The sequence below is a fragment of the Geotrypetes seraphini genome, chromosome 7 (genome assembly GCF_902459505.1).
Source record: "Geotrypetes seraphini chromosome 7, aGeoSer1.1, whole genome shotgun sequence".
NCBI lineage: Eukaryota > Metazoa > Chordata > Amphibia > Gymnophiona > Dermophiidae > Geotrypetes > Geotrypetes seraphini.
The window spans coordinates 89,884,136-89,912,117 of record NC_047090.1 but is presented as its reverse complement, the minus strand read 5'-3'; the positions used below and the strand labels follow the sequence as shown (position 1 = coordinate 89,912,117).

Here is a 27,982-nt window from a genome sequence, read left to right as displayed (position 1 = left end):
TTAAATATTCTTCCAAATAATGTATAAACTAGGAGGTTGAAGTATCATATAGAGGCAAAGACTCAGTACATAGAACCTCCATAATATTTATGTTATTTCAAGTCCTTGCCCTGGCTTTGTTAAATGCCATATAATCATTTACGTAAAACCTCCTTCCTACCCTTATATGTGAACTTCATTGATGTCTAGCTTCAGTTGTGAGTATATTTCATTTTTAGTGTCTAAAGCAACACTTATGGGATTCGGGTGGGGTTCGGTAGCGGGGATTGATCATCTTGTTGCCTATATCTTGCATTTGGTTTTTTCGTATTTCTGCTGTTGAGTTTGTATTTTGCCTAGTTGTGACCTTTTTCACTTTCAATAAAAATATATTAAATTAAAAAAAACCAAAGAAGAAACAGCAACACATTTAAATGGCCGCCTGCCACATCCAACACTGGTGAATATTTCATTGGACACCCAACACTCTATTTTCTCAAGAGCGTTTCAGCCTTTCAATAGATAATAGAATGTTGCTGACCTCCATAGTTTCAACATGCTCCTGTTGCAAACTTCCTCGACTAGCCAATGAATATTGACCTAGTCATCTATGTGTCGGCCAGCCAAAAATAAACTGAAAATTCAATTCTAGTCACCGGATATGGTGCTAGCATTGAATTTCTAGTATTGCAGCAACCTATGGGAGATCGCCAGGATTCAGTGGTGTAATAAAGGGGATGGACCGCCCCGGGCACTGTTTCTATGGAGGAATGCTGGCACCTCTTCTCCTCGCCGCTCCTCACATACATCTTTAAATGTTCACCAGCATGAGCAGCATCTTTCACTTGCTGCTCGTGCTGGCCTCAGCTTCCTTTTGATGTCACTTTCTGGTCACATGACCAGGACATGAAGTCAGAAGGGCGCGAGCAGCAGGTGGAAGATGCTGCTCATACCCATGAACATTTCAAAATGTACACAGAGGCAAGGGAGCGCTCAATCAACGGGTAAGATTGGGGGTGCATGGTACAGTGATGCCAATTATCACCACCCTAGGTGCCAACCTCCCTCACCATGCCACTGCTAGTAATCTCCCATGGTCTGAATAGGGATAGACTATTTCTAGCCATGCGTCAAGAAACCGTTTCCTTGGGAGCATCTTTTTTTCTTCAATACCTTTGTAAGTACCTGGTGAAATATTTAAATTTTCAATACATTTTCTTTCTTCCAGAATAATTGTGCTCTTGTCTTGATGTTTAGAAGGTATCTGGACAAACCACTTTGCCTAATATTAATAATTAGTGAGTAGTAATGTAGAGGGAGTAGTAATGTTGTTACACCTATTATTTTATTTCTGGGTTTGTTTGGTTTTTCTTAGTTATTGATCTCTAGTGGTTGATTTTATTTTTTTCTTCCTTGTGAATAAATCACAAGCATCAACTTGCTAACAGAAATGCTGAAAAAGAAAGGGTACATCCAAATAGAAGAATCATATTCAAGGAAATTATTTAACCCTTAAGCTTCCACTATTAGACCACAACTTGAAAAAGGGGGCAGGGTTAATATATATATAATGGGGTGTCAAACCAGAAAAATAAGAATCCCTGTTCTAAATGGCTGCCCACTTGTGCCATATCGTAGGTGAGCCTTTCAAATATGCTTAGGCTATTTTTACTGCAGCACTAAAAATGCCTTTTTTCTTTTATTGTTGCCATTAGCATATGGCCATTTTTTTTTCCATGAAATTTTATTGATTTTCCAAAAAGATACGAGAAAGCAATAATAACCATAAAAGCAACTAGAGGTCAAATGCCAGAAGCATGGCCATTTTTTTTCAAACTGCCACATAAGCACTTAGGCCCATATTCTGTAAGCAGCACCGATGTCGTCGGCTACCTAAAAAATGGCTGCCAATCGCGTGTCAGTCACACAATGGCGCTTTTTATAAAATTGCGGCTTCGTGAAAGGTAGGCGCCTACCTTTTACATGAATTCCGGCTATGGATGCGCTCTATGGCACCTAATGCCATGTCTGGCATTATCCATGCCTACAGTGGCACTAGGCATCGTAAAGCACTTCTATGGCTGCAGGCACCATTTTTTTAGATGCCAGTAGGTGCCTACATTTTTTTAAATACTATTATTCTTTTTTAAATGATGTTTTCCATTTAAGTTAGGCACTGGTAGGGCGCCTACCAGTGCCTATCTTAAGGCACCATTTATAGAATATGGGTCTTACCACCAGCTATTTTGTAGGCAGTAAGGGTTCATGTGGTATCATATGCTAATCAGTTAGTGCACAGTAATGTAGACACGCTAACTGGTTACCGCAGGAATGCCCGTTTTCTGCTCCAACACACTTCCTCAAAAAAATTAGAAAAAACTGTTTTAGCACACAGTTAAGAGGAAATGCTATAGTCAGCGCTTAAACTTAGACATCAGTAGGTGCCCTGCCGATTAAGTTAATTGAAAAATGCTATCAGAAATGGCAAAAAATGGCAGTGTTGAAGCGCCTACCGAAACCCAAATAAAAAGCATCTGGATGAGGCTACGTAGCTGTTTTAGGCCGTTGAATGCTAAAGTAGGCATGGCTAACACTGGAAGTAGCGTTAGGTGGGCTGAAGCAGTTACCTAGCTAAGATTCACCCCAAGATAGGCGGCTGAAATGGAGACCTGGAAAACTCTGGCCTACATTTTAGCTGTCTATCTTTGCCGTTAGACTGCAGCAGCCATAAGCGGATCACGGCAGTAGAATCCCCACCCCTGATCAGCTAAGCCAGCAGGGCATCCCTCCTGCCTATCACGATGGAGGTGTTTCCAGTGTGTGTCAAGAGGGAGTGGGCATCCCTCCTGCTGGTTGGGGTGTCCTCTGTCCGCCGCAGCCAGCTCAGCTTATCGCGGCAGTTGAATTCCTTCCCCCCCCCCCCCCGATCAGCTGAGCCGGCAGGACTCCCCCAAGCTGCGACTTCAGAGAGTCATTCCGGCTCAGCTGATTGGGGGGTTGGGGTTCCCCGGCCATGATCAACTTACGGCTGCTGCGGTCTAGCGGCAAAGATAGGCGGCTGAAATGGAGGCCAGGGTTTTCCAGGTCTACATTTCAGCTGCTTATCTTGGCTGAATCAGGCACAATTCTGTAGCCAGTGCCGAGTGACTGACACGCAATTGGCAGCCGCTTTTAAGATGTTGCCGACTTGGGCGCCGGTTACCGAATTCAGTTGTTAGTGCATTCAGATTTCAGTTTTCGGCAGGATGCCTGAGCACATCTCATGGTGCTCCATTTTCTGCTGTGTTAGGCACACAGCGCCTAACTCAGCTTAGTTTCTTAACACCTACAGTATATTCTATGTTCCTTGACATCTAAAATCCATGGCCAGCTATATATCTTTCAAGAAATAACAGCTGTAGGGCCTGTTAACCAATCAAATTCTTTTTCCTAGAGTATAATTTCAATTTGTCTTATCATTTACCAGAAAAAGCAATTGCATTTATAAATTATTTTGATGCTCAGGTTTCTATAATGGTTTAATATTTACATCACAGTTTGAAAAATACATAAATATGTTTTTAGCCTACAAAATTCTTGAGCCAACTACATGGAAAAGATTTACATGCCGGCTTAAGAGAATCATTTCCGTCACATGGAAATTTACTCCTGGGCTTTGTGTATTCCATTCCATTGAATTTTGCAGAATGGTGGATGTTAATGATTTAATGAATCACATGTGAGCTATCACTACAGTGTACCATGTAACGCACTTTTTTTTTCTCTCAATATTTAGTTATAGGAGCTCAACGAAGAAGGAGTCCCAGTTCCGTTGCCATCGATGTGTTTGAGCAGCATTTGGGAAGCCACATTTTACAGGTATTTGCTAATCTATTCTATAGCCTTGATTTTTGAAAAATAGTTATTGGAAGTTTCCGTTCTTGCAGCTGAACGGTAATTGGTAATGCACTGTGTTGGGCGTTTAAAAATTGCAGGAAATCTGCAGGTTCCTTAGACATGTCAGAGTGATCCATAATGCTGCCATTAGTTGTCACAGAAGCTCCTACATCAAGGAAGTCTTTTTATCACTGGGCACCACAAATCATGCTCCAGTTGCTAACTGGATCTGGATTCACCTGACAGGGATGATCCAGTCTTTGGTTTACCTCATTGCATCAGGAATTTGTAATTCTGATTCTCCATCATATTCCCAGGACTGGATAAATCTCGTTAGGTGAATCTGGTTCCAGTTGTCAACCTTAAGTACCTAGCTGATGTATGCTGAGTGCTAATTTTAGAATGGCATCTGGGCGCCAAGATTGCATTATAAAATATTAGTGTAAGTCAGCATCTATGAAGTCGATATTCTAAGCAAGTTAACCAGCCAGAAACAGCTTCTGGCTGGTTAAATCTCCTGTTCCGGTCTAACCACTCATTTTCAATGACACTTAACTGGTTAGTGCTGTTGAAAATAACTGGTTAGCACCAAACTGAAAACTGTCTATTTTGTGGAACTTTCAGGGACAGAGTTGGCACTTGAATGGTTAAGTGCCAGTTTTCAGCACCTAACTGACCAGGTTAACTGCATAAAAATCAGTCTAGTCTTTCTGTGGAACCTCATGGCCGGGTAACTGCTGAATAATGTATCTGACTATGTGTTAGCCGGTTCCAGAAACCTGGAAATTCAGTGCCAGCGCCTGGATATGGCCCAGCATTGAATTTCCTGGTTTAATACTGGTTATAGTCAGCAAAACGTTGATCTCTGCAAGCTGAATATCGGGCCCTGAGGGCTAGATTCTGCTAACGGCGCCATTGTCAGCCGCCGTCTACAAAACAACTGCTGATTGCGTGTCAATCATGGAACGGCACCGCTTGGAGAATTGCAGCTACATGAAAGCTAGGCCAGAAATGGTAGGCCAGGGTTTTAAAGGCCTACTTTTCTGGCATCTACCTTCCATGAGAGTCACGTCTACAGAGACGTCTACAGAGATGTCTAAGGGTGTTAACCATGCCTACAATGGCTGTAGGCGTACTTAGGTCCCTCTTTAGTTGGGACAAAGGCACCGTTGGGCACCTCCATTTTTTTAAAATGATGTTTTAATTGTTTTTTAATTGGCGCAGTCAATTACTTCTCTCAATGAACCAATTAAGTTAGGCAACGGTAGGACGCCTACCACTGCCTAACTAACAGCACAATTTTGGGAATTTGCTCCTTTGTGTCTTCATTTGGGCACACCCATTTATGCCATGTCAATAGCAGGTGTAAATGCACACACCTAAATGTGGTGTTTTAGTGTATTATTTACAGTATTCTGTAAGTTACAGGCATAAATGTTGGTCCTGCCCATGTTCCTTTACTATAAATTTTTCCTTGCATTTATACATTAAAGCCCAAATTCTATATATGTCGCCTATAATATCAGTGCCGACTTCTGCAGCGCTAAACGCAATTCTATAAAAGTTATGTACACTGTAGAGAATCACACTTAGTACTGCTGCTATATGTCGCTAGGAGTCCTAACATTTAGGAGCCCCCTATCTGTGCCAGAGTTTTTTTGGCCTAAATGCCTGCGCCTAAGTTGTGCGCACAATGGCGCCTAACTCAGAAGCATGCATCTAACTCGAAAACATGCTCGCAGTCTGCCTCAACCACACCCAAAGAGCATACCTTTTATGGAATCATGCTGTCCGAGTTGGTCGTGTAACTTTCAATTATTCTCAATTAGCGACAATTATGATGTGTTAATTACCAATTATTGGCAACGATCAGGCCAATTAATTTGTGCGTGTGCATCGGCTACATGCATCGATGTACAAACATAACTTTAGGCGCATTATATAGAATTTAGGGTACACTGTCAAAAGCGCACTGGACTTTGGCGCGCCGACAATCCCTCGATGACATTTGTGTGCAGGACATATGCACTGTCCGCTTTTTAAGTTTCATGCTTTATATTTATTAAAATTTGATACAAACGCTTATAACATAGTTTCAAAGGGAATTACAAATATAAAAGGGGTAACAGGAACATTTTCACCCCCCCAAGTACACTGTAAACTCCCGTTTTACTTTTGTTTTTCACTGTTCGGGAGTCTTCAGTGTAGTGGGGGGTTCCCCCCCCATCCCTCCAATGGGAGCGTGAGAACTTGGAAATGTAGTGAGGGAGTTCCCCCCCAACCTTTCACAGTGCTAATGGAAAGCCTTACAAGCAGCAGAAGCGGCGGCGCGCATATGTCCTGCGCGCAAATGTTGTCGCGGGATTGTCAGCACGCCAAAGTCTGGCGCGCTTTTGACGGGTCACCAAAATTAGGGATAAGCGAGTTGTACACATCAGTTATACAATAATGCTAGGTGCTCACCTAGCACTTAAACACTTGAAACTGTATACTTATTCATATAGGTGCTAATTATCGGTTCATAGACAGTGGAGCGCAAGACGTCAGCGTGCTGACAATTCGGCGCAAGACAGAAGCGCGCGGGGGAAAAAGTAATTTTTAAAGAGCTCCGACGGGGGGTTTGTGGTGGCAACCCCCCCACTTTATTGGTTAGTGTTCATGCTGCTGTTGGAGGGGGGGTTAGGGGGGTTGGAAACCTCCATTATAGCGAAAACTGAACTTTTTCTGATTTTTTTCAGGAAAAGTTCCGTTTTCTCTATAATGTGGAGGGTTTCACCCCCCAACTTCCCCCACAACGGCAGCGCAAACACTAACCAATAAAGTGGGGGGTTGCCACCCCAAACCCCCAGTCAGAGCTCTTTAAAATTTATTTTTCCCCCGTGCGCTTCTGTCTTCCGCCGAATTGTCAGCGCTGGATTGTCGGCGTGTTGGCATCTGGCGCGCAATTATCCCATCATCCTAATTATCTATGTGTGCAGATGGTGTTTAAATGTAGGCACCAAGGGGGAAATTCTATATGAGGCACCTAACTCAATTAGTAAATTGACTTCAATTATGAGTTTTAACAAGATCATAATTTTTTAAAAATAAGTATTTGGGAGGTAGGCGCCTATCTTCGTAGGCACAATTCTACAAAAGATAGGTTCCCATCGCATGGTGCCTAGCAGCACCTAATACCAAAGTAGGCTTGTTTAGGGCTGGAGAGTGATTTAGGCGCCACTAGGCACTATTCTGTAAAGGACTTAGACTCCTATAATGTAGGCCTTAGAAACTCTGGCCTACATTACAGGTGCCTAGGTTTTAACTTAGGCACCGCTAAGTGTGATTTTTTAATTGTCACCTAAGTGTGGCTAGATGCCTAACTTTAGGCACCTGTCTTTTCAGGCGCCAATTACAGAATCCGGCCCCAAGTTATTAAGGATGGGAGCCAAAACATGTTCATATCATTTCCTTTGTCGTTTCTGGGAATGTTCATTTTTTTCATCACTGGAACAAAGTCATTGAATGCTCACTTTTTTGAAAGAGGACACACTATGGCCCTGATTCTGTAAATGGAATCTATATCCTAGGCACCATTTGGTGCAGATGTCAATCAACCACTAGGTGCGCTTTATAGAATCCTGCCTAGCTGCACCTAAGAGTTCTTAAGCACTGGTAGGCATTGTATCCGTAGGCACACTGCCATTTAGGCCAGAGTTTTTTTGGCCTAAATGAGGGTGCATAAGTCAATCGGTACCCAAATTCCACCCCAGTTCTGCCCCTAACAATGCCTACTAACTGGTAGGTGCCCCTGTAGACGCCTATTAATTTAGGAGCCTATTGGTAAATTAATTTTTAAATATATTTTAAATTGGTTATTAATGGCACTTTCAATTAAGCCAATTAAAAAATTAAGTTAGGCACCTAACTTTAGACATCTTTTATAGAATCAGGGCCTATGTGCAAAAAAGGGTGTCCTCTTTGCATAAAGCATGAACTGTCTTGAAAGACTGTGTGCTATAATCAGTTCTGAGGGCTTGCTGTATGGGAATACCGCTTTACTTTGCTGTTTTTCCTTCTCCTCTGTGATCTTTGCAATGTTCAGGTTCTAATGTACCTGTTGTACCCCCCTCCTTCTAAGATTAGACTTGAGATCACTCAAAGCTAAGTCTTATTGCTTTCTATAATATAACATAACATAACTTTATTCTTCTATATCGCCATAACCGGATGATTTCTAGGCGGTTTACACTGAAGAAAGCTGGACAATCAGCGAACTACAAAAGAGTTTAAAAAGTACAAAATATTTCTGAAAAGTACAATGTAAACTTTTACTTAAAATACAATTCATTAATGATAATAATTCACATTAGGAAATGAATCTATCAAAACACTTCATCTTAATTACTTTCTGAAAAGTACAGTAAGACGACATGGCTCGACAGATACATTTGCCCAGCCAAGACTGCTGTTTACCTGCTTGAAACGCAAGTGTCTTATCCAGAAAAGTCTTGTATCTAACAACCATTAGTTTTCAGATAAGCAAATAAGTGTAAGCTTCTAGTTTTCCTCATCGAACTATAAACACAAAGTGTGAAAGGAGATAGATTGGAGATAGTCCCAAGACCAGCTTAAAGCAGAAAACTTGAATAAGACTCGTGCCTCTGCTGGCAACCAGTTCAACAAATGATAATAAGAACTATGGTAATATGAACATTCTTCTTCAAGCCCAAAATCAATCAGACTGCCGTATTCTGAATTATCCTCAATTTTCTTAATAGTTTCTTGGGGGCTCCTAAGTAAATAATATTGCAGTAATCCAAAATAGATAGAACTAAAGCCTGCACCAATAGTCTAAAAGATAATGGGTCAAAATATTTTTTTTACCACTAAATTAGTATGTTTCATCATGGTTAAATGGCAGTCTGACCCTACATATAGGCAGGGAAAGCTCTTTTCAGAGATTTAAGTTTGTGGTGCATGCCTAACTGTTCTAGCAGCCTTTCTCAGACTTGGTCAGCTGACCAGGTGTGGCATGAATTTTTTTGGGGGGACACTAATGTTCCAGTCTGTGGCATAGCGATGAGGTTGGCACCTGGGTTAATGGCACTCAACATTGCTACACCATGGGCCTCCCACTCTTCCATGCCACTTGAGCGCTCCCCGCCTCCCCGCCACTTGAGCACTCCCCCACTCCTCCCTGCCGCTTGAGTGCCCCCTGCCCCATGTACTTTTTTGAAATGCTCACCGGTCCGAGCAGCATCTTCTACCGTGACCAGGAAGTGACATCAGAAGGGATCCAAGATTAAAAGCCAGCACTTCTTGATTATGACTGGAATAGCTATCCAGATGATTACACGTAACTGGAAGAGTTACGACAGACTGAATTGCACATTTTGGTGGGCAAATATTTGTTCCACGTATAAATATGAGAGAATGAATGCGGAGTGTTTGGGGTCTAGTATGATATTCAATAAGGTGTGGAGCCCATTGACTGCATATGTTGAATTGCAATGAATTTCGGGTATCTCCCTTTTTACAGATTCCTTTCACATCCAGGGGTGGGGAGAGGGGAAGGTATTTGGGATTGCTAAAGGCATTTATCTATAATATTGCAATAATATGTGCATATGCAGTGTAATAGTTATGTGAGGAAGGGAGGGAGAAAAGGATTGGTAATGTATTAATTTTGTATATTTTAAGGGTGTTATGTATAATGCTCATGTTTAATATAGTTGTATTGCACTGTCAAAATTTGAAAATCAATAAAGAATTAAACAAAAAAGAAGGGATCCAAGATTGGCATGAGCAGCAAGTGGAGGATTCTGCTCATGCTGGCGAACACTTAGAGAAACGTGGAGGGGCAGAGAGGAGGAGAGGAGCTCCCCCCCCCTTACAATACCACTGAGTCTGATTGATATTGTTGTGCTGTGTTTTACCTTCCCAGTGTGGCATAGATAAATTGGTTTATTTCTCCTTGTTTTTGTGCTGTTGTTTTATGGGTCTGTAACACAACAAAGAAAAATGGGGAGACCCAATGATCCACAGTGAAAACAATCCACCGATGAAAACAAAAACTGTGGATACAGATGTTCTGGAGATAATTTTATTAAACACTGACATATAAAACCATAAAAATTCAATTAAAAAAGTACAATGATAAAAAATACTGTGATAAAAATCTAACCGGACCCTACATGGTCTGTGTTTCGGCAAACACGCCTTCCTCAGGGGTCCAATGGTTTGCAACCTCACATATAAAGAATTGGACTGAAAACATTCTATTGTCTTTAAACATGTGAGCAAAGAACACCGCAGACAAGCTGAAGTAGCAAAAACAATGCTTAGCATTTTTTATTTATTTTTTTTTTGCTACTTCAGCTTGTCTGCGGTGTTCTTTGCTCACATGTTTAAAGACAATAGACTGTTTTCAGTCCAATTCTTTATATGTGAGGTTGCAAACCATTGGACCCCTGAGGAAGGCATGTTCGCCGAAACACGGACTGTATAGGGTCCGGTTAGATTTTTATCACAGTATTTTTTATCATTGTACTTTTTTAATTGAATTTTTATGGTTTTATATGTCAGTGTTTAATAAAATTATCTCCAGATAATTGTATCCACAGTCTTTGTTTTTGTTTTTATGGGTCTGTAAACCATATTGTTAATAGTTTGAATAGTGGTATATTCACCACTTGCTAAATAAATGAAACAAAAAAATACAAGTGCGCTGTACCAACTTGGGCAGATGAAAATACAAGATCCTCCTCTTAATTCAAACTCAGCATCCCTTTTTTACACAAAATTCTGTAATAATTTATATAGACTAACCTTCAGAAGCATGAATGTTTCCTGATCATCTAGCCTCCTAGGTCCCCTGCTAGACATCTAATTATTACTGCACTTGTAGACTCAGGCCCCGATTCTATCAACAATTCCTAGGAAACAGGCGCTGAGGAGTGTGGTGTATAGCACCGGTCAATCTTTAGGCGCAGTGTATAGAATTGTGCCTAGAGGCGCCTAAAGTGGACTTTGGCTCCAGTAAGTGCCCTAACCTTAGGCACTCCCTATTTATGCCAGTACTTTATTGGCCTTAAATACCAATGCCTATGTCCGCTTTAAAAAACAATCACTAGAAAATATTCTTATACTATAATTATCTGAATTTTAACTTAGATAAGAGCAAAGAGTTCATCAAATACTTATCTCAATCATATCGATGTCAACTTGCTAGCTTAGGCCGGTTTTTGAACGTTTTTCTCTTTCGATTATGAGCCCCTTAGCATTTCCAGTAATGTGTTTCATTTAGTCTTAAAAAGCTCACCTGCTCCCTGAAGAAAGGTTGAAACGGATATTCCGTCGGAGAGGTGTTGCTGTTAAGCAAGCTAAGTACACTATGATCAATTTTAAGTGTATTTAGTAGTTGGAATTAATTTTTGAAAGATAAAGTTATAAGAAAAAAATTTTTGAAAGAAAAAGTTACAAGTACAAGCAATGAATAGGTTCAAACAAGTATGCATAAACTGAAGAAAGTATTTAATTAAGATTTTAAAAATATATATAAAAAAATATATAAAAGAACCAAAGGGACTAATGAGGAGTCCAGCCAGCTTGAGTCTGCTGACTCAGCTAGTTTTCTGAAGACCCATTGGTTGAAAGCTAGCAAATTGACAATGATATGATTGAGATTTGTATTTGATAAGTCCGCTTTAGGCACCTACATACAAAACACACCTAAGATCCACCCATAACCATGCTCATTTTCTGGTAGGTACTTTGGACTAGGGGCTAACCTGAATGTTATAGGTGCCTACCAACCACTTAATTTTAAGCTAATTATTAAGTCAATTAAGCTTGTTATCTTCCCCAGTTAAGCTTTTTAAATAGTTAAGTTAGGCATCTAGATTGGCTAGGTACACCTATCTATGCACCTAACTTTAGGTGACTTTTATAAAATCTAGGCCTCAGTGGATAATTCATAATGTCAAAGTGGGGATGGAACTGTACACATCAACCAGAGATAAAACCAATGAATAAATATTTATAAAGAACCAATAAAACAGTCTCTGTTATATATTGAAGTAAACAGTTTATGCTTCCATCATGCCGATTTCAGTTTCTCTTTTCCACTTTCCTGTTTGTCTTCTGCTAATTCTCCTACATGTGGTTGCTATCCATTTGTCTTTTCTTCTCTCTCGTTCCATTTCCTTGCTCTACCTGCCTCTGATATAATGATTTGCCCATTTTAGCTCTCTCCTTTCATTTTTTTCTTTTCTGCCTCTGTCCACTCAAATTTTACCTTCTTTCTAACCCTTTCCCTTTTTTTTACTTTTCAGATACCTATTAAGTTTCCATCACCTTCTTTCATCCACTAGCTCTCCCATTCCCCATCTCACTCCTTGCCCAGCCTTTCATGCCCTTCCATCTCCATTACCATATTTCTACCCTGTAATCTTTATTATTCATTTATTTGCCATCCCCCCAATCATTGACATCTTCTGCATAATTTCCACCATTTCCAGTGTCTCCCTCCCACCATCCTTCTAGTTCAGCATCTGCTCCCTTATTTTTCCCTCCTCACTCATAACCCAATTTTGACCCAGTTTTTTTCATTCCAAGCCTCAGCATTTTCCTGTCTCTTCTCTCTTCCCTCCTGACCCCTCCCCAGAATTTATTCCCTCTCACCCATTGTCTAACATCTCTCCCTCACTTCCTTCTGCCCCTGAATCCATCTCCCTCTTTCTCCCCTCTCCTCTCTTGTACATATCTCCTTCCCTCTCCTCCAACCCAATGTCCAACATCTCTCCCTTTCTCTTGCCTCCTCCCTCTCTCCCATTATCCACCATGTCTCTCTCTCTCTCTCCACTTCAACCCCCACCCCGTCTTGTGCCCCTGGTCTAACATTTCATACACTCCCCACCCACAATATCTCCCCATCTCGTTTTCCCTCCCCAAACAGCATCCCCCCTCTCCTGCCATGTTCAACATTTCCCCCTCTTATCTCTCGCTCCCTCCCTTCCACTTCCACATCCAATTTTTTCCTCTTTTGTTTTTCACCACTCCTTGTAGCCTCTCTGTCTCCCTCCCCACTCCATCCCACCCTTATATGACATTTCTCCCTTTTCCTCCCCTGTGCAATCTCTATCCCTCCTTTCATGTCCAACAATTATTCCTGCATCCCACTTAACATTCCCCTATCTCATTTCCCCACAGCAACAGTACTGTACCTCTCCCACTCACCCCCCTCCCCAAGCCACCCACCCGCATGCTGCAGGTTTTGTTCCCTCCCTCACCATCTCAACTGGGCTGTGGTATTAATTCTACATCATAGCTGTGCAAGACCATGGCTCTCTTGCTGCTTCCTCTGGGTTGGCATCACCTCCTCCGAATGAAGAAGTTATAGTATATCTGAAAAGGTGGGGTTTGCCTGCAGGATGCAGCCGCAGCATGCAGCGATCTGCTGTCTTACATAGCTTTTCTGTAGAATTAAAACTGTGGAGGGAACAAAACTAGCACACCTATATGGGGTACATTGTTGCACTAAACCGTTATACCTAAGGATTAGGGTTAGTATAGGTGCCAGCAGTAATTGGTGAAGTGGTGTGAGAGCTTGAGGAGCACGGCTGATCTGGAACATTTGTATGAGAAGCAGTGGAACTATCACCCCTGACGCAGTGATACCATGCGAAACGGAGGGTTCCCCGTTGGGTGCAGTAGCTGCCCAGCTTTGGTGTTTTAGCCATTAGCAGCTAAGTGTTTTTTTTCTTGCTTCTACTTCCGATGGATGTAGTGCTTTTTTCTCTATTTCACCCACTGGAGTCAACTTGTGGCGTGCTGGATACTGCTCTACAGGCTACTATAGTTGTTTTTTTCTGTAGTACATTTTTTGCCTCTATGCAGAATAGATGTTAGTAGGAGTGGAGTTTTTTGGCCAGATGAAGCTGAACTGAGGCCTTTTTCTCCACTTATTTTCTTTTTTCTTTTCCAGTTTTTCTTGTGTGATTGATGTGCTGCGTGGATGGTATGTGTATCTTATTAAGGTCTTGTAATGTTGTTGAGCGGGTATCAGTTTTCATATAGGGCTCTGATATTGAGTGAATAAGTTTGTACATCGTTGCACCCACCTGTGGCTATGCCTCTGATGTTGTTCCTGAGGTTATTGTTTATTGTTTTATTGTTTATTCAGTTTTTTGATTAAACACTTTTTTGATTCTACAAAGCGTTGTACAAGGTATAAAATAACATTTATACAAAAATATAACAATTAAAACATACTTTCCTATAAAAACTGCAAGACTAACAACAATACAAACTAGGTAAAATATTGACCAACGGGCCATGGACACAAATGGGAAGGGGGGAGAAATACAATTGAAGTAGAAAATGTGAGGAACATATAAGGAAAACACAAAAGGGACCGGGGAACAATGTAAAAAAGAACACGGAGAGATTGATCACTAAAATACAATAGCTCACTTAAAAGCATCTTTAAAAAGAAAGCACTTTAAGTTGCTTTTAAAATTTTTTAAGTTTTTTTCCATTTTTAGGTATAAAGGAAGAACATTCTAGATCATAGGGGCTGTTACAGAAAAAGTAGAGGTGCGACGTGTGCCAATACTTTTTAAAGAAGGAATGTTAAGGTTGTATTGAGAGATAGATCTTAAAGATCTTGGAGGGTCGTATGGGATCAAAACTCTATCTATGAATGCTGGTGTGTTGGTCTGCATTGTTTTGAATGTCAGAAGGGCGATTTTATAAGTTACCCTGTGTGAGACAGGCAACCAGTGGGCATTTTGAAGCAAAGGGGTAACATGATCATATTTCTTTGCACCCGAGATTATCTTAATAGCCGTGTTTTGAATAAGCTGCAAGCGTTTTAAGTCTTTGTGATAGATTCCTTTTAATAATGAGTTACAGTAATCTATTTTTGATATTACAAGTGAATGGATCAGAATGTTCAGGGAACTAATATCAAGAAGAGGGGCCAATGATCTAATCATTCTTAATTTATAAAAACAATTTTTAACTAATGCACTAATTTGTGGTCGAAATGTTAGCTTATTGTCTATAAGGACACCTAAAATTTTTGTAGTTGTGATTGATGGAAGTGGAATGTTTTCAATAATGACTGGAGAAATTAATTGTGCTCCCTCTTTTCCGGGGAAGAGAAGAGTGTTAGTTTTTAAAATGTTTAATGAAAGCTTATTAATATTTAACCAGTCGTGGACTTTACTTAATTTATGATTAATTGCCTGAATCTCAGTTTGGTTATTTGGATCAATGGGGTGCAGTAATTGAAGATCATCGGCGTAAGTGTAAACCGTAAACCCTATTGATTGACAGAGAGTCAGTAGGGGGGCCAAATAGATATTAAATAATAGAGGTGATAAAATAGAGCCTTGTGGTATACCAAAATTAGTATGATAGGATTTTGATTCTGAATTATTGAAATGTACTGTAGAAGCTCTATCAGAAAAATAAGAACTAAACCATTCAAGAGCTTGATCGGCTACTCCTATAGAAGAAAGACGTTGCAATAAGAGATGATGATCGATGGTGTCAAACGCTGCAGCAAGATCTAAGGAGATTAGTAAAATGGATTTATGGTAGTCCAGATAGTAATTTATAGATGTAGTGATACCAAGTAATGAGTACTCTGTAGAATGGTTTGTTCGGAAACCTGTTTGGTTAGGATGGAGTACATGTGTTTTTTCGACATAATCAGCCAATTGTTGAAACACAATTTTTTTGGTTAACTTGGATAGAAAGGGTAGATTTGCTATTGGACGGTAGTTAGAGCAATTGTCAAGATTATTTTTTGGGTCTTTTATGATTGGAGATATGATAGAATGTTTCTAGTCTGGTGGAATATTGGCTGTAGATAAGCAGGTATGGATAATTTGAAGAATATATGGCCCAAAAACTGTAAAGTGTCGTTTAAAAAAAAATGGAGGAATGGGCTCTAGTTTGGAGCCTTTTATGTTAATGCAGTGTAATATGTTTTCAATAGCTTTCCATCTCCTGCACAGTCACATATCATGGTTACTTCTAGAACTTTACTTCAATGAAAATAGAAAAATCTGCTCTGTGCATCATTAATACTTTTCAGAGTTGGTTTGCAGATCACGTTCCATTTTGGACAGCCTTCCCTGGACCACCTTCACTGTGTTCTCCTAGAGATATGACCTCTAGTAGAGGACATAATAGTCCAGGTAAAGTTTCACCATGAACCTAAACAATAGCATCTATAATAATAATAATAATAATAACTTTATTTTTCTATACCGCCATAGTCAGATTGACTTCTAGGCGATTTACATAGAAAGAAGGCTGGACAATCAACGAATTACACTGTGAGAGGAAGAAATTACATAATAATTAGGGAAGCATAATTAGGGAAGCTCTCTTTTATTTATGCCTTCCTCTATGTACCCTATTGTCCTTCTGTCTCTGGCTGCCACTTTATCAACCTCCTTTTATGACCCTGCGGTTTCCTTCTATTTGTTGTACTTCCAGTTCATTTGAAAAAAGGGCTACGATCTGGTGCCATGAGTCTTCATTAACAATTACATGGAGAATGTTTCCTCTATTTTATAGTCCCACCCCCCACTCGTCCATACAGAGACAGCTCTAGGCTTGGAACCCTTCCGCAGAGTTCTTTCTGGAACACTGCAATTTCAGGTCTTCAATCTGGTCCCTGGGTGTCAGCCCTAAGCAATGACCTTAACTCTCTTCCCACATCCTTTTCTTCCACAGCATTCCTAGGGAACATAAGATCTATCTGGAAAATCAAAATGATCTCCTGCAAAGCAGGGCACAGCGTTTTCTAGTTTGTTGCTTCCTCCCTCCCCCTCCCTTCCAGTTTTGCAACCTTGAAATAATCAGATATAATTGCCCTAAGGTCTTTTTCCTGCTTTGTGACCATCAGTGTTTCTACCTTCCTTGGAATCCTGCAGCCCAGAAGTATAACTCTGCATTTTGAAACTTAACTGCCAGGCAGTCAACCACTCATCAGCCTTTTGTAGATTGTGTCTCATACCATCTACTCCCTTAGGTGTATCCATTTTGTTTCAGATGTTATCAACCGTAAAATGTCAATTTTTTTTCTCCTACCTCCTCCACTTTCAATTTGACAAGTTTAAAGGATATTGAATGCACAGAAATAAAGCTTAACAAAAAAAGAAAATCAAATATATATTATATACATTATAACACTTTTTTACTGAGCTAACATTTAATCGGAACCTTTTACTAAACTGTCGTAAAATCTGCCTTAGTGCATCCTTACATGGGTCATTTTAGTGTGCTAAGGCCATTTTTAATGGTGAGGTAAAATAGCCAAATTTCCAATTTTTAGTATTAATACTAATTATCCCATTAGCATGTCACCATTAGCGTGTTAGCCCCTACAACCACCTCTTATATAGGCCTCTTATATAGGCAGTAAAGGCTTACGTACTGCCTATATAAGACGGCAGTCAGGGAGGCAGTCAGGGAGGCCAAACTTCGAGTGGAAGAAACTCTAGCAAACAACATTAAGAAAGGGGACAAATCCTTCTTCCGGTATATCAGTGACAGGAAAAAGAACACAGACGGGATAGTACGCCTGAAAAAAACAGACGGGAATTACACAGAATCAGATCCCGAAAAAGCAGAAATACTAAATAAATACTTCAGCTCGGTCTTCACCTGCGAGGCGCCAGGGTCCGGCCCTCAATTGAAACCACAGTCAAACACAAAAGACCCGTTTCGGAGTTTTAAATTCACACCCAGCGAGGTTTACTTTGAGCTAACAAAACTCAAGGTGGACAAAGCCATGGGACCGGACAATCTGCACCCCAGAGTGCTTAGGGAGTTAGGTGATGTCCTGGCAGAACCGTTAGCCATACTATTCAATCTCTCACTGAGTACAGGGACAGTCCCCTTGGACTGGAAAACAGCTAACGTCGTTCCTCTACACAAAAAGGGTTGCAAGACAGAGGCTGCAAATTACAGACCGGTGAGTCTGACATCAATAGTATGCAAAATCATGGAAACACTGATCAAACGCCAGTTGGACACGGTCTTGAACGAAGGGAATCTACGGGACCCCAATCAACATGGATTCACCAAGGGTAGGTCCTGCCAATCAAACCTCATCAGCTTCTTTGACTGGGTAACAAAAAGACTGGATGAAGGAGATTCACTGGACATAGTGTACCTGGACTTCAGTAAAGCTTTTGACAGCGTCCCACACCGCAGACTGTTAAACAAGATGAAATCAATGGGGTTGGGAGAGACTCTGACGGCATGGGTCAGAGATTGGCTGAGTGGCAGACGTCAGAGGGTGATGGTTAACGGTACTTTCTCTGGGACATCGGAGGTGACCAGCGGGGTGCCTCAGGGCTCGGTCTTGGGTCCGCTCCTCTTCAACATATTCATAGGAGATCTGACTCAAGGGCTTCAAGGTAAAGTAACATTATTCGCCGACGACGCCAAACTATGTAATATGGTAAGCGAGGACAATTTACAAGATAGTATGGCGCAGGACCTGCGCACATTGGAATGCTGGTCCTCAACCTGGCAGCTGGGCTTCAATGCTGGAAAATGTAAGGTCATGCACCTAGGTAACAGAAACCCGTGCAGAACTTATACCTTGAACGGGGAGACCTTGACCAGGACTTCAGCGGAACGAGATTTGGGAGTAATCATTAGTGCAGACATGAAATCTGCCAATCAGGTGGAGAAGGCTTCCTCAAAGGCAAGGCAGATGCTGGGTTGCATCCGTAGAAGTTTTGTCAGCAGAAAGCCTGCTGTCATTATGCCATTGTACAGGGCCATGGTGAGACCTCATCTGGAATACTGCGTGCAATTCTGGAAGCCACACTACCGCAAAGACGTGCAGAGGGTCGAGTCGGTCCAAAGAATGGCCACCAGAATGGTCTCAGGGCTTAAAGGTCTCCCGTACGAAGCAAGACTAGACAATTTGCAGCTCTACACTCTAGAGGAGCGCAGGGAGAGGGGAGACATGATTGAGACGTTTAAATACATCACCGGACGTATAGAAGTGGAAGATGACATCTTCCTTCTTAGAGGCCCCTCAACCACAAGAGGGCACCCGCTCAAACTCAGGGGCGGAAAGTTTCACGGCGACACCAGGAAGTATTTCTTCACGGAGCGAGTGATTGATCGGTGGAACGGGCTTCCAGTGCAGGTGATCGAGGCAAGCAGCGTGCCAGATTTTAAGAATAAATGGGACGCCCATGTGGGATCCCTAAGAGGGTCAGGGCAAAACACTAGCTAATCTTAAGGGGAGGGTCTATAGTGGGCAGACTTGATGGGCCTTGGCCCTTTTCTGCCGTCATCTTTCTATGTTTCTATGTTTCTATGTTTCTACTAAGCATACACTAATTGGTTAGCGCACAGCAATGTAGCTGCAATTAGTGCAGAACATGTCCACTCTCTGACCTCAGACCTGTGAGCAGCACAAGTACATAGAAACATAGAAATTGACGGCAGATAAGGGCCACGGCCCATCTAGTCTGCCCACCCTAATGTCCCTCCCCTACCTTCGCCCTGTGAATAGATCCCATGTGACGATCCCATTTGGCCTTAAAATCAGGCACGCTGCTGGCCTCGATCACATGCAGTGGAAGACTATTCCAGCGATCAACCACCCTTTCTGTGAAAAATAATTTCCTGGTGTCAGCTCGTAGTTTCCCTCCCCTAATTTTCCACGGATGCCCTCTTGTTGTCGTGGGACCCTTGAAAAGGAAGATATCTTCCTCCGCCTCTATGCGGCCCGTGAGATACTTGAACATCTCGATCATGTCCCCCCTCTCTCTGCACTCCTCGAGTGAGTAAAGCTGCAATTTGTCTAGCCGTTCCTCGTATGGGAGATCCTTGAGTCCCAAGACCATCCGGGTGGCCATTCTCTGAACCGACTCCAGTCTCAGCACATCCTTGCGATAATGCGGCCTCCAGAATTGCACACAGTATTCCAGATGGGGCCTCACCATGGATCTATACAATGGCATAATGACTTCCAGCTTACGGCTGACGAAACCCCTGCGTATGCAACCTATGTCTTGCCCCATGGTAAGACATATTTTTGCCACAGTAAGTAAAAATTAGTGGTTACTGCAGCTTAGTAAAAGGGTTCCAGTATTTCTTGACTAGCTGTTAGAAGTATTGAAACATGATGGCAGATAAAGGCCAAATGGACCATCTAGTCTGCCCATCCACAGTAACCATTATCTCTTTCTCTCTCAGAGATCCCACGTGCCTATCCCAGGCCCTCTTGAATTGAGATACAATCTCTGTTTCCACCACCTCTTCCGGGAGACTATTCCACGGATCAGCCACCCTTTCTGTAAAAATGTATTTCCTCAGATTACTCCGGAGCCTATCACCTCTTCTTCCATTCAGTCCTGGGTTTCAACCTGCTGGTCTGACATCGTTACCTGGATATCTCGCAGCCATCTAAAATTAAACATGGCCAAAACTGAGCTCATTATCTTTCTACCTAAACCCATCTCTCCTCTTCCTCCATTCTCTATTTCTGTGAACAACACCCTCATCCTCCCTGTCTCGTCAACTCGCAACCTTGGGGTAATCTTTGACTCATCTCTCTCCTTCTCTTCACATATCCAACAGACTCTCAAAATCTGTTGCTTCTACTACAGTCGTTCCCTGATGGCCTCCACAGGGAGCAGATAGGTAGCCAAGTGCATGTCACCAAGAAAGAAGGCCTGAATTTGGAGAGATTGACTTTTCATGTAACCTTTTCCCTTCCTTCCCTCCCTCCTCCTCTCCCACTGTCATCTTTTGGAGGTGCATCAAGTTGCCCTTTAGCAGATATCATTTCTTTCAACAGTGGATGCTTTTGTGCCCTATATGAGATGAAATGCCTCTTTAAACATTATTTCACTTGGCACTCCAGGTTTTTTTTTTCCCCAGTGCCTAAGATGTGTAGCATATCCTCTAGCAAAAATATATATGTTTTTAGTTCATTTGGAAAGCTGTGACTTGCTGTAAGAGAGTGTTAATGAGACAGGGGGTGAGCCCATTATTTGCACTGTGATAATTTAGATGGATGAGACCATTTAGTTGAAATGTGTTAAACTAATGTGCCCACAGAATGATTGAATGCTGCTTTAGACCAGAATAGAATAGTCTATTAAAGCTGGTGCTTTTTGTTTCAGGCAAAAAAACAGATATGTTTTTTTAGTCATTTTAGATATCCCTGCAAGGTTTTCATATTATTTTAAAGTTTTCTTTAGTTTTATCTTGCCCAAAGCCATTTTTAATCATGTGTTCCAAAGAACAACCTTATCTATTTTACTGCCCGATAAAAGACTGTGTAGGTAGACTTTGGCGGCCAAAGATACCTAGTCTATACTAATGCATGTGCAACACAGTATAAGATTTCCCCTCTTTTACTAAGGCGCGGTAGCCGTTTTAGCATGCGCTAAAAGCTAACGTGTCTGTAGAATATAATGGACACGTTAGCGTTTAGCGCGCTCTAATAATTATTGTGCGCTAAAACGGCTAGCATGCCTTAGTAAAAGGACCCCATAGTAACATGGTAAAAGACGCTGATAAAGACCCAAATGGTCCATCCAGTCTGCCCAAACATGCACTCTCTATAATTTAATGTTTTAATTTAAATTGTTCTTTTTCTTTGATATTTCTGGTCCAGAAATCCAGAGCTCTGCCTGGCACTGTGCACTGGCCCCATCCGCTGGAGTCTCCATCAAAGCCCACTCCAGCCCATCCAAACCATCCCAGCCCATTCTCATCTGAATGGCCATTTACGGGACACAGACCATGCAAGTCTGCCCAGTACTGGCCTTAGTTATTATTTATTTTTAACATTTCTGTTCCACTTTTAACCTAAGTGGATTACAATTTACGCAAATTACATTATCTTAAGGTACTTTTACAGTTCTTCAATATATACCATTATTTTCTGATTCGAGATCCTCTGTGTTCATCCCATGCCCTTTTGAACTCTTTCACCGTTTTCCTCTCCACCACCTCCCTCGGGAGCGCATTCCAGGCATCAACCACCCTCTCTGTAAAGAATTTCTTAGCATTACTCTAACATTACACCTGATAGTCAAAGCAATTTAAACAGCCCAGAAAGGTACCTGGCTGTTTAAATGGCTAGTCCTTGGCTAATTGTGAACATCCAGCAGCACATAACCGGTTAGTGTTGCTGAATATTTGTGGTAAAACCCAGATTCTATAAGTGGCACCTACCGGCAGGTGCCTAAGTTAATTTTTTTTAATTGGTTCTATTGGCGCCTATGCTTAGGTGTCATGGGGATAATTCTATATAGATTGCCTACAATTAGATACCAGGATAACAGTAACAGTGTGAGTAATTTCCATTATACATTGCTATAATAATTCTGCATTTATGGGCCTAACTTTAGATGCTAGCAGAGAATGACACGGGGATAAATTTTTCCCCGTCCCTGCAGGAACTCAATTTCCCCGTCGCTGTCCCTGCCCCATTCCTGTAAGCTCAGCCTTAACCGCAGAAATCTCGAGCACTTACGATTTTAAAATGTTTGAGGCTTGTGCAGGTGAGGACAGAGCTTGCAGCAATGGGGCAGGGACAGAAAAAGAATTTCCCGGGACGGGAAAATGTCAGTTTCTATATGCTAGCTCAGTGGGTGGCGTAAACCCTTGTAATGAGCTGTGGGCAGTTGGGTGTGTAAATGCCAGCATTCTGTAACCTGTGTGTATAACTGTTAGACATGCCCCTGAGCGACCCATGCCCCTCTCCACGCACATCCCCTTCCGTTTCCACACTGAGGATTCTGCGTAACAATTTATAGAATACTGACTAATGGCAGTTACATACATAGCTGCTAACTAGTGCCAATTAGCACCAATTTATTTATTTAGATTTAAAGACTGTCTTCCCCAGGAGCCCAGAACGAGTTACAATGGTACATTCACAATATATTGGAAACAGAGGATTAAGGGTACATTGGCATCCTATCTGCCATCGCATACAGTTCAAGATCTTATTGCTGACCTACAAGGGTGTTCATTCTGCAGCCCCTCAATATCTCTCCTCGCTTCTATCTCCTTATACACGTCCCAGAGAATTCCGTTCCTCAGATAAGTCACTCTTAGCGTTACCCTTCTCCTCCACTTCCAATTCCAGACTTTGTTCCTTTCATCTAGCTGCCCCCATGCCTGCAATAAATTACCCGAGTTTGTCCATCAAGCCCCTTCGCTTTCCTTGTTTAAAAGCAGACTGAAAACCCACCTTTTTGATATAGCTTTCAATCCTTAACCCTACTCCTCCGCCCTCCAACCCAGCATGCTGATTAACCGTTCCCCTTAACTGTATCCATGACATCCTGTTTCTGTCTTGCCCGTTTAGATTATAAGCTCTTTCGAGCAGGGACTGTTTTCTTACTCTTTGTGACTCTGTGCAGCGCTGCGTGCGTTTGGTAGCTCTATAGAAATAATTAATAGTAGTAATTAATAGTAGTAAAGGTGCATTCACAACTAGGCTGAAGACTTTAGATTAATGAGACCGTGCTAGGTGTTCAAGCAGTACAAGTTATAGAGGTGCATTTGAATGTACAGGAGGCATTTAGAGTAACATTCACAATGAATTGGAGACATTGGATTAGGGTACATTCACCATATACTCGAGACATAGGATTAAGGGTGACAACGGTACATTCTCAGCTAAACTAGCGTAATCAGGTGTAAATGTGCATATGTGTTTAGGCAAAATCATTTATGTCAGTCATAGAGCTGGTGCAAATGCTCATTCTTAGATTATGGAGGTATACATGTCACTTATAGTATTCTGTAAGTTATACTCATTAGTATACATCCCAGCTTCAAGCCATGTGAATATCCACCTGCAAATTATGCGCTATCTAAGATATAGGAAAGTATGTAGCCAGATCGCCAGCATTTACACACATATATGTACATATATGCCGGTATTCTGATTATCTATGTAAACATTAGTTATAAGTGTCAGTGCCTTCTATATAACATTACTCTCAGAGTGACTCTAAAAAGCAAAATACATCTGCCAAGGCCATAACACTGAGCCAAGGTGTACTGTAAACTCGTGGCCTTGGCAGATGTGTTTTGCTTTTTGAAGTCATTCGGAGAGTAATGTTTTATAGAAGGTACTGACACTTATAACTAATGTATACATAGATAATCAGAATACCGGCATATATGTGTGTAAATGCTGGAGATCTGGCTACATACTTTCCTTCATCTTAGAGAGCGCCTAGTTTGCAGGTGGACATTCACATGGCTTGAGGCTGGGATGGGTATAACTAATGGGTATAACAAATAGAATACTATAAGTGACACGTATGCCTCCACAATCTAGGAATAAGCATTTACAGCTCTATAGCTGACATAAATGCTTTTGCCTAAACATATATGCACATTTACACCTGATTACGCTAGTATTTTATAACAGAAAAGAGGAGCTACGTTCCTTTATAGAAAATATGCCTATTGGGTGCCCTCTGGCCCCTAATTCTATAAACGTGCATACCTAATATAGCTGGAAAGCAATGACCACAAATGCTCGCAGCCTAAGCAACAAAGTTCATGATCTGCAAGCCCTGATGTTAGAGGCAGATCTAGATATTGTCGCTATCACAGAGACATGATTCAGTGAATCCCATGGATGGGATGCAAATATACCGGGATATAATCTTTTAGGAAGGACAGAGATGGTCAAAAAGGTGGAGGAGTAGCTCTCTATGTAAAGATCAATATCCAAGCGACTGAAATGCAAGGGACCTTGGGAAAGGGAGAAGCGATATGGATCGCTCTGAAAAGAGAAGATGGAACTTCTATCTACGTGGGTGTAGTCTACAGACCGCCAACTCAATCGCAGCAAATTGATAAGGATCTGATTGTGGATATCCAAAAGTTTGGAAGGAAAGAGGAGATTCTGCTGTTGGGAGATTTCAACCTGCCGGATGCGGACTGGAATGTTCCGTCTGCGGAATTGGAAAGAAGTAGGGAGATAGTGGATGCCTTTCAAGAGGCTCTGCTCAGACAAATGGTGACGGAACCCACAAGGGAAAAAGCGATATTGGATCTGATCCTCACAAATGGAGAGAGTATCTCTAATGTTCGAGTGGGTGCTCACTTGGGAAGTAGCGATCATCAAACGGTTTGGTTTGATATAACGGCTAAAGTGGAGAGCGGCCGCACGTTACTTAAAGTCCTAGATTTCAAATGTACGGACTTTAATGCAATGGGAGAGTACCTGAAGAAAGAGCTGTTAGGATGGAAGGACATAAGAGAAGTGGAAAGACAGTGGTCTAAGCTGAAAGGAGCGATAAAAATGGCTACGGATCTTTATGTGAAGAAAATCAATAAAAACAAGATAAAAAGGAAGCCGATATGGTTTTCCAAACTAGTGGCGGAGAAAATAAAGGCGAAAGAGTTGGCGTTCGTGAAATATATAAAAACCCAAGAAGAGGAGTGCAGAAAGGACTACAGGGTGAAACTGAAAGAAGCCAAGAGAGGGTTATGTCTGGTGAAAGCACAGGTGGAAGAACAAATGGCTAAAAATGTAAAAAAGGGAGACAAAATTTTTTCATATATATTAGTGAAAGGAGGAAGATGAAAAATGGAATTGCTAAACTGCTGGGAACCGATATGTGGAGAGTGATGAAGAAAAAGCAAATGTGCTAAACAAATACTTCTTTTCTGTGTTCACAGAAGAAAATCCTGGAGAAGGACCGAGATTGTCTGGCAAAGTTACACGAGAAAATGGAGTAGATTCTGCGCCTTTCACGGAGGAGAGTGTTTATGAGCAACTTGAAAAACTGAAGGTGGACAAAGCGATGGGACCAGACGGGATCCATCCCAGGATACTAAGGGAGCTCAGAGAGGTTCTGGCGAGTCCTATTAAAGACTTCATCAACAAATCTCTGGAAATGGGAGTGATTCCTGGGGATTGGAGGAGAGCGGATGTGGTCTCTATTCATAAAAGTGGTCACAGGGATGAAGCAGGAAACTACAGGCCGGTGAGCCTCACTTCAGTTGTTGGAAAAATAATGGAAGTGTGGCTGAAAGAAAGGATAGTGTACTTCCTTGAATCTAATAGGTTACAGGATCCAAGGCAACATGGCTTTACAAAAGGTAAATCGTGCCAAACGAACCTGATTGAATTTTTTGATTGGGTGACCAGAGAGCTGGATTGAGGACATATGCTAGATGTAATTTACTTAGATTTCATCAAAGCCTTTGATACAGTTCCTCATAGGAGGCTGTTGAACAAACTTGAAGGGCTGAAGTTAGGACCCAAAGTGATGAACTGGGTTAGAAACTGGCTGTCGGACAGACGCCAGAGGGTGGTGGTTAATGGAAGTCGCTCAGAGGAAGGAAAGGTGAGTAGTGGTGTCCCTCAGGGTTCGGTGCTGGGGCCAATCCTGTTCAATATGTTTGTGAGTGACATTGCTGAAGGGTTAGAAGGAAAAGTGTGCCTTTTTGCAGATGATACCAAGATTTGTAACAGAGTAGACACCAAAGAGGGAGTGGAAAATATGAAAAAGGATCTGCAAAAGTTAGAGGAATAGTCTAATGCCTGGCAACTAAAATTCAATGCAAAGAAATGCAGAGTAATGCATTTGGGGATTAATAATAGGAAGGAACCGTATATGCTGGGAGGTGAGAAGCTGATATGCACGGACGGGGAGAGGGATCTTGGGGTGATAGTGTCCGAAGATCTAAAAGCGAAAAATCAGTGTGACAAGGCAGTGGCTGCTGCCTGAAGGATGCTGGGCTGTATAAAGAGAGGCGTAGCCAGTAGAAGGAAGAAGGTGTTGATGCCCCTGTACAGGTCATTGGTAAAGCCCCACTTGGAGTATTGTGTTCAGTTTTGGAGACCGTATCTGGCGAAGGACGTAAGAAGACTTGAAGCGGTCCAGAAGAGGATGACGAAAATGATAGGAGGCTTGCGCCAGAAGACGTATGAGGAGAGATTGGAAGCCCTGAATATGTATACCCTGGAGGAAAAGAGAGACAGGGAAGATATGATTCAGATGTTCAAATACTTGAAGGGTATTAATGTAGAACATAATCTTTTACAGAGAAAGGAAAATGGTAAAACCAGAGGACATAATTTGAGGTTGAGGGGTGGTAGATTCAAAGGCAATGTTAGGAAATTCTACTTTACGGAGAGGGTGGTGGATGCCTGGAATGCGCTCCCGAGAGAGGTGGTGGAGAGTAAAACTGTGACTGAGTTCAAAGAAGCGTGGGATGAACACAGAGGATCTAGAATCGGAAAATAATATTAAATATTGAACTAAAGCCAATACTGGGCAGACTGGGCGGTCTGTGTCTGTATATGGCCATTTGGTGGAGGATGGGCTGGGGAGGGCTTCAATGGCTGGGAGGTTGTAGATGGGCTGGAGTAGGTTTTAACGGAGATTTCAGCAGTAGGAACCCAAGCACAGTACCGGGTAGAGCTTTGGATTCTTGCCCAGAAATAGCTAAGAAGAAAAAATTAAAAAATTGAAATTGAAATTAGGTTGGGCAGACTGGATGGACCATTCGGGTCTTTATCTGCCTTCATCTACTATGTTACTAATTTTAGGATCAGTGTACGAAGTTGCACGTGCAAGTTATAGCATAAGGGCAGTTGTACACTAACTGAACAGCTTATTTAGCTAATTGGCACTAGTTAGCAGCTATGCTTGTAATTGCCATTAGTCGATATTCTATACATTACACAAGCAGAATCCTCAGTGCGGAACCACAAGGGGATGTGCGTGGAGAGAGGCATGCCTAGCAGTTATACACACAGGTTACAGAATACTGGCATTTACACACCTAACTGCCTACAGCTCGTTACGAGCATTTATACAGCCATTGAGCTAGCATAAGGACGAGCATCTAAAGTTAGACACATAAATGCAGACTTATTCTAGAATTGTATAATAGAAATTATGCACACCGTTACCGTTATAGAATCTGTGCTTAGCATCCATTATCCTGATACCTAATTATAAACAATCTATGCTGAATTATCCCCATGTCGCCTAAATGCAGGCATCCCTGTATAGAACTGCCCTCCGTGCAATTTAGTGAAGGCCACAACTAGCACCTTGAAAAATATATGTTTTTTGCCTTCTTTGGGGGA

At 41.7% G+C, this 27,982-nt stretch overlaps 1 protein-coding gene across 4 annotated transcripts in view; it reads left to right on the top strand.

The window, feature by feature from the left end:
* Positions 1-27,982, top strand: part of NPAS3 (neuronal PAS domain protein 3) — a 1,959,780-nt gene that overhangs the window by 919,490 nt on the left and 1,012,308 nt on the right. For all 4 annotated transcript variants that reach the window (XM_033951269.1, XM_033951270.1, XM_033951266.1 and 1 more), the window contains one exon: positions 3,755-3,837. In XM_033951269.1, the coding sequence (XP_033807160.1) occupies positions 3,755-3,837 (83 nt within the window). The remainder of the gene's footprint in view (positions 1-3,754; positions 3,838-27,982) is intronic.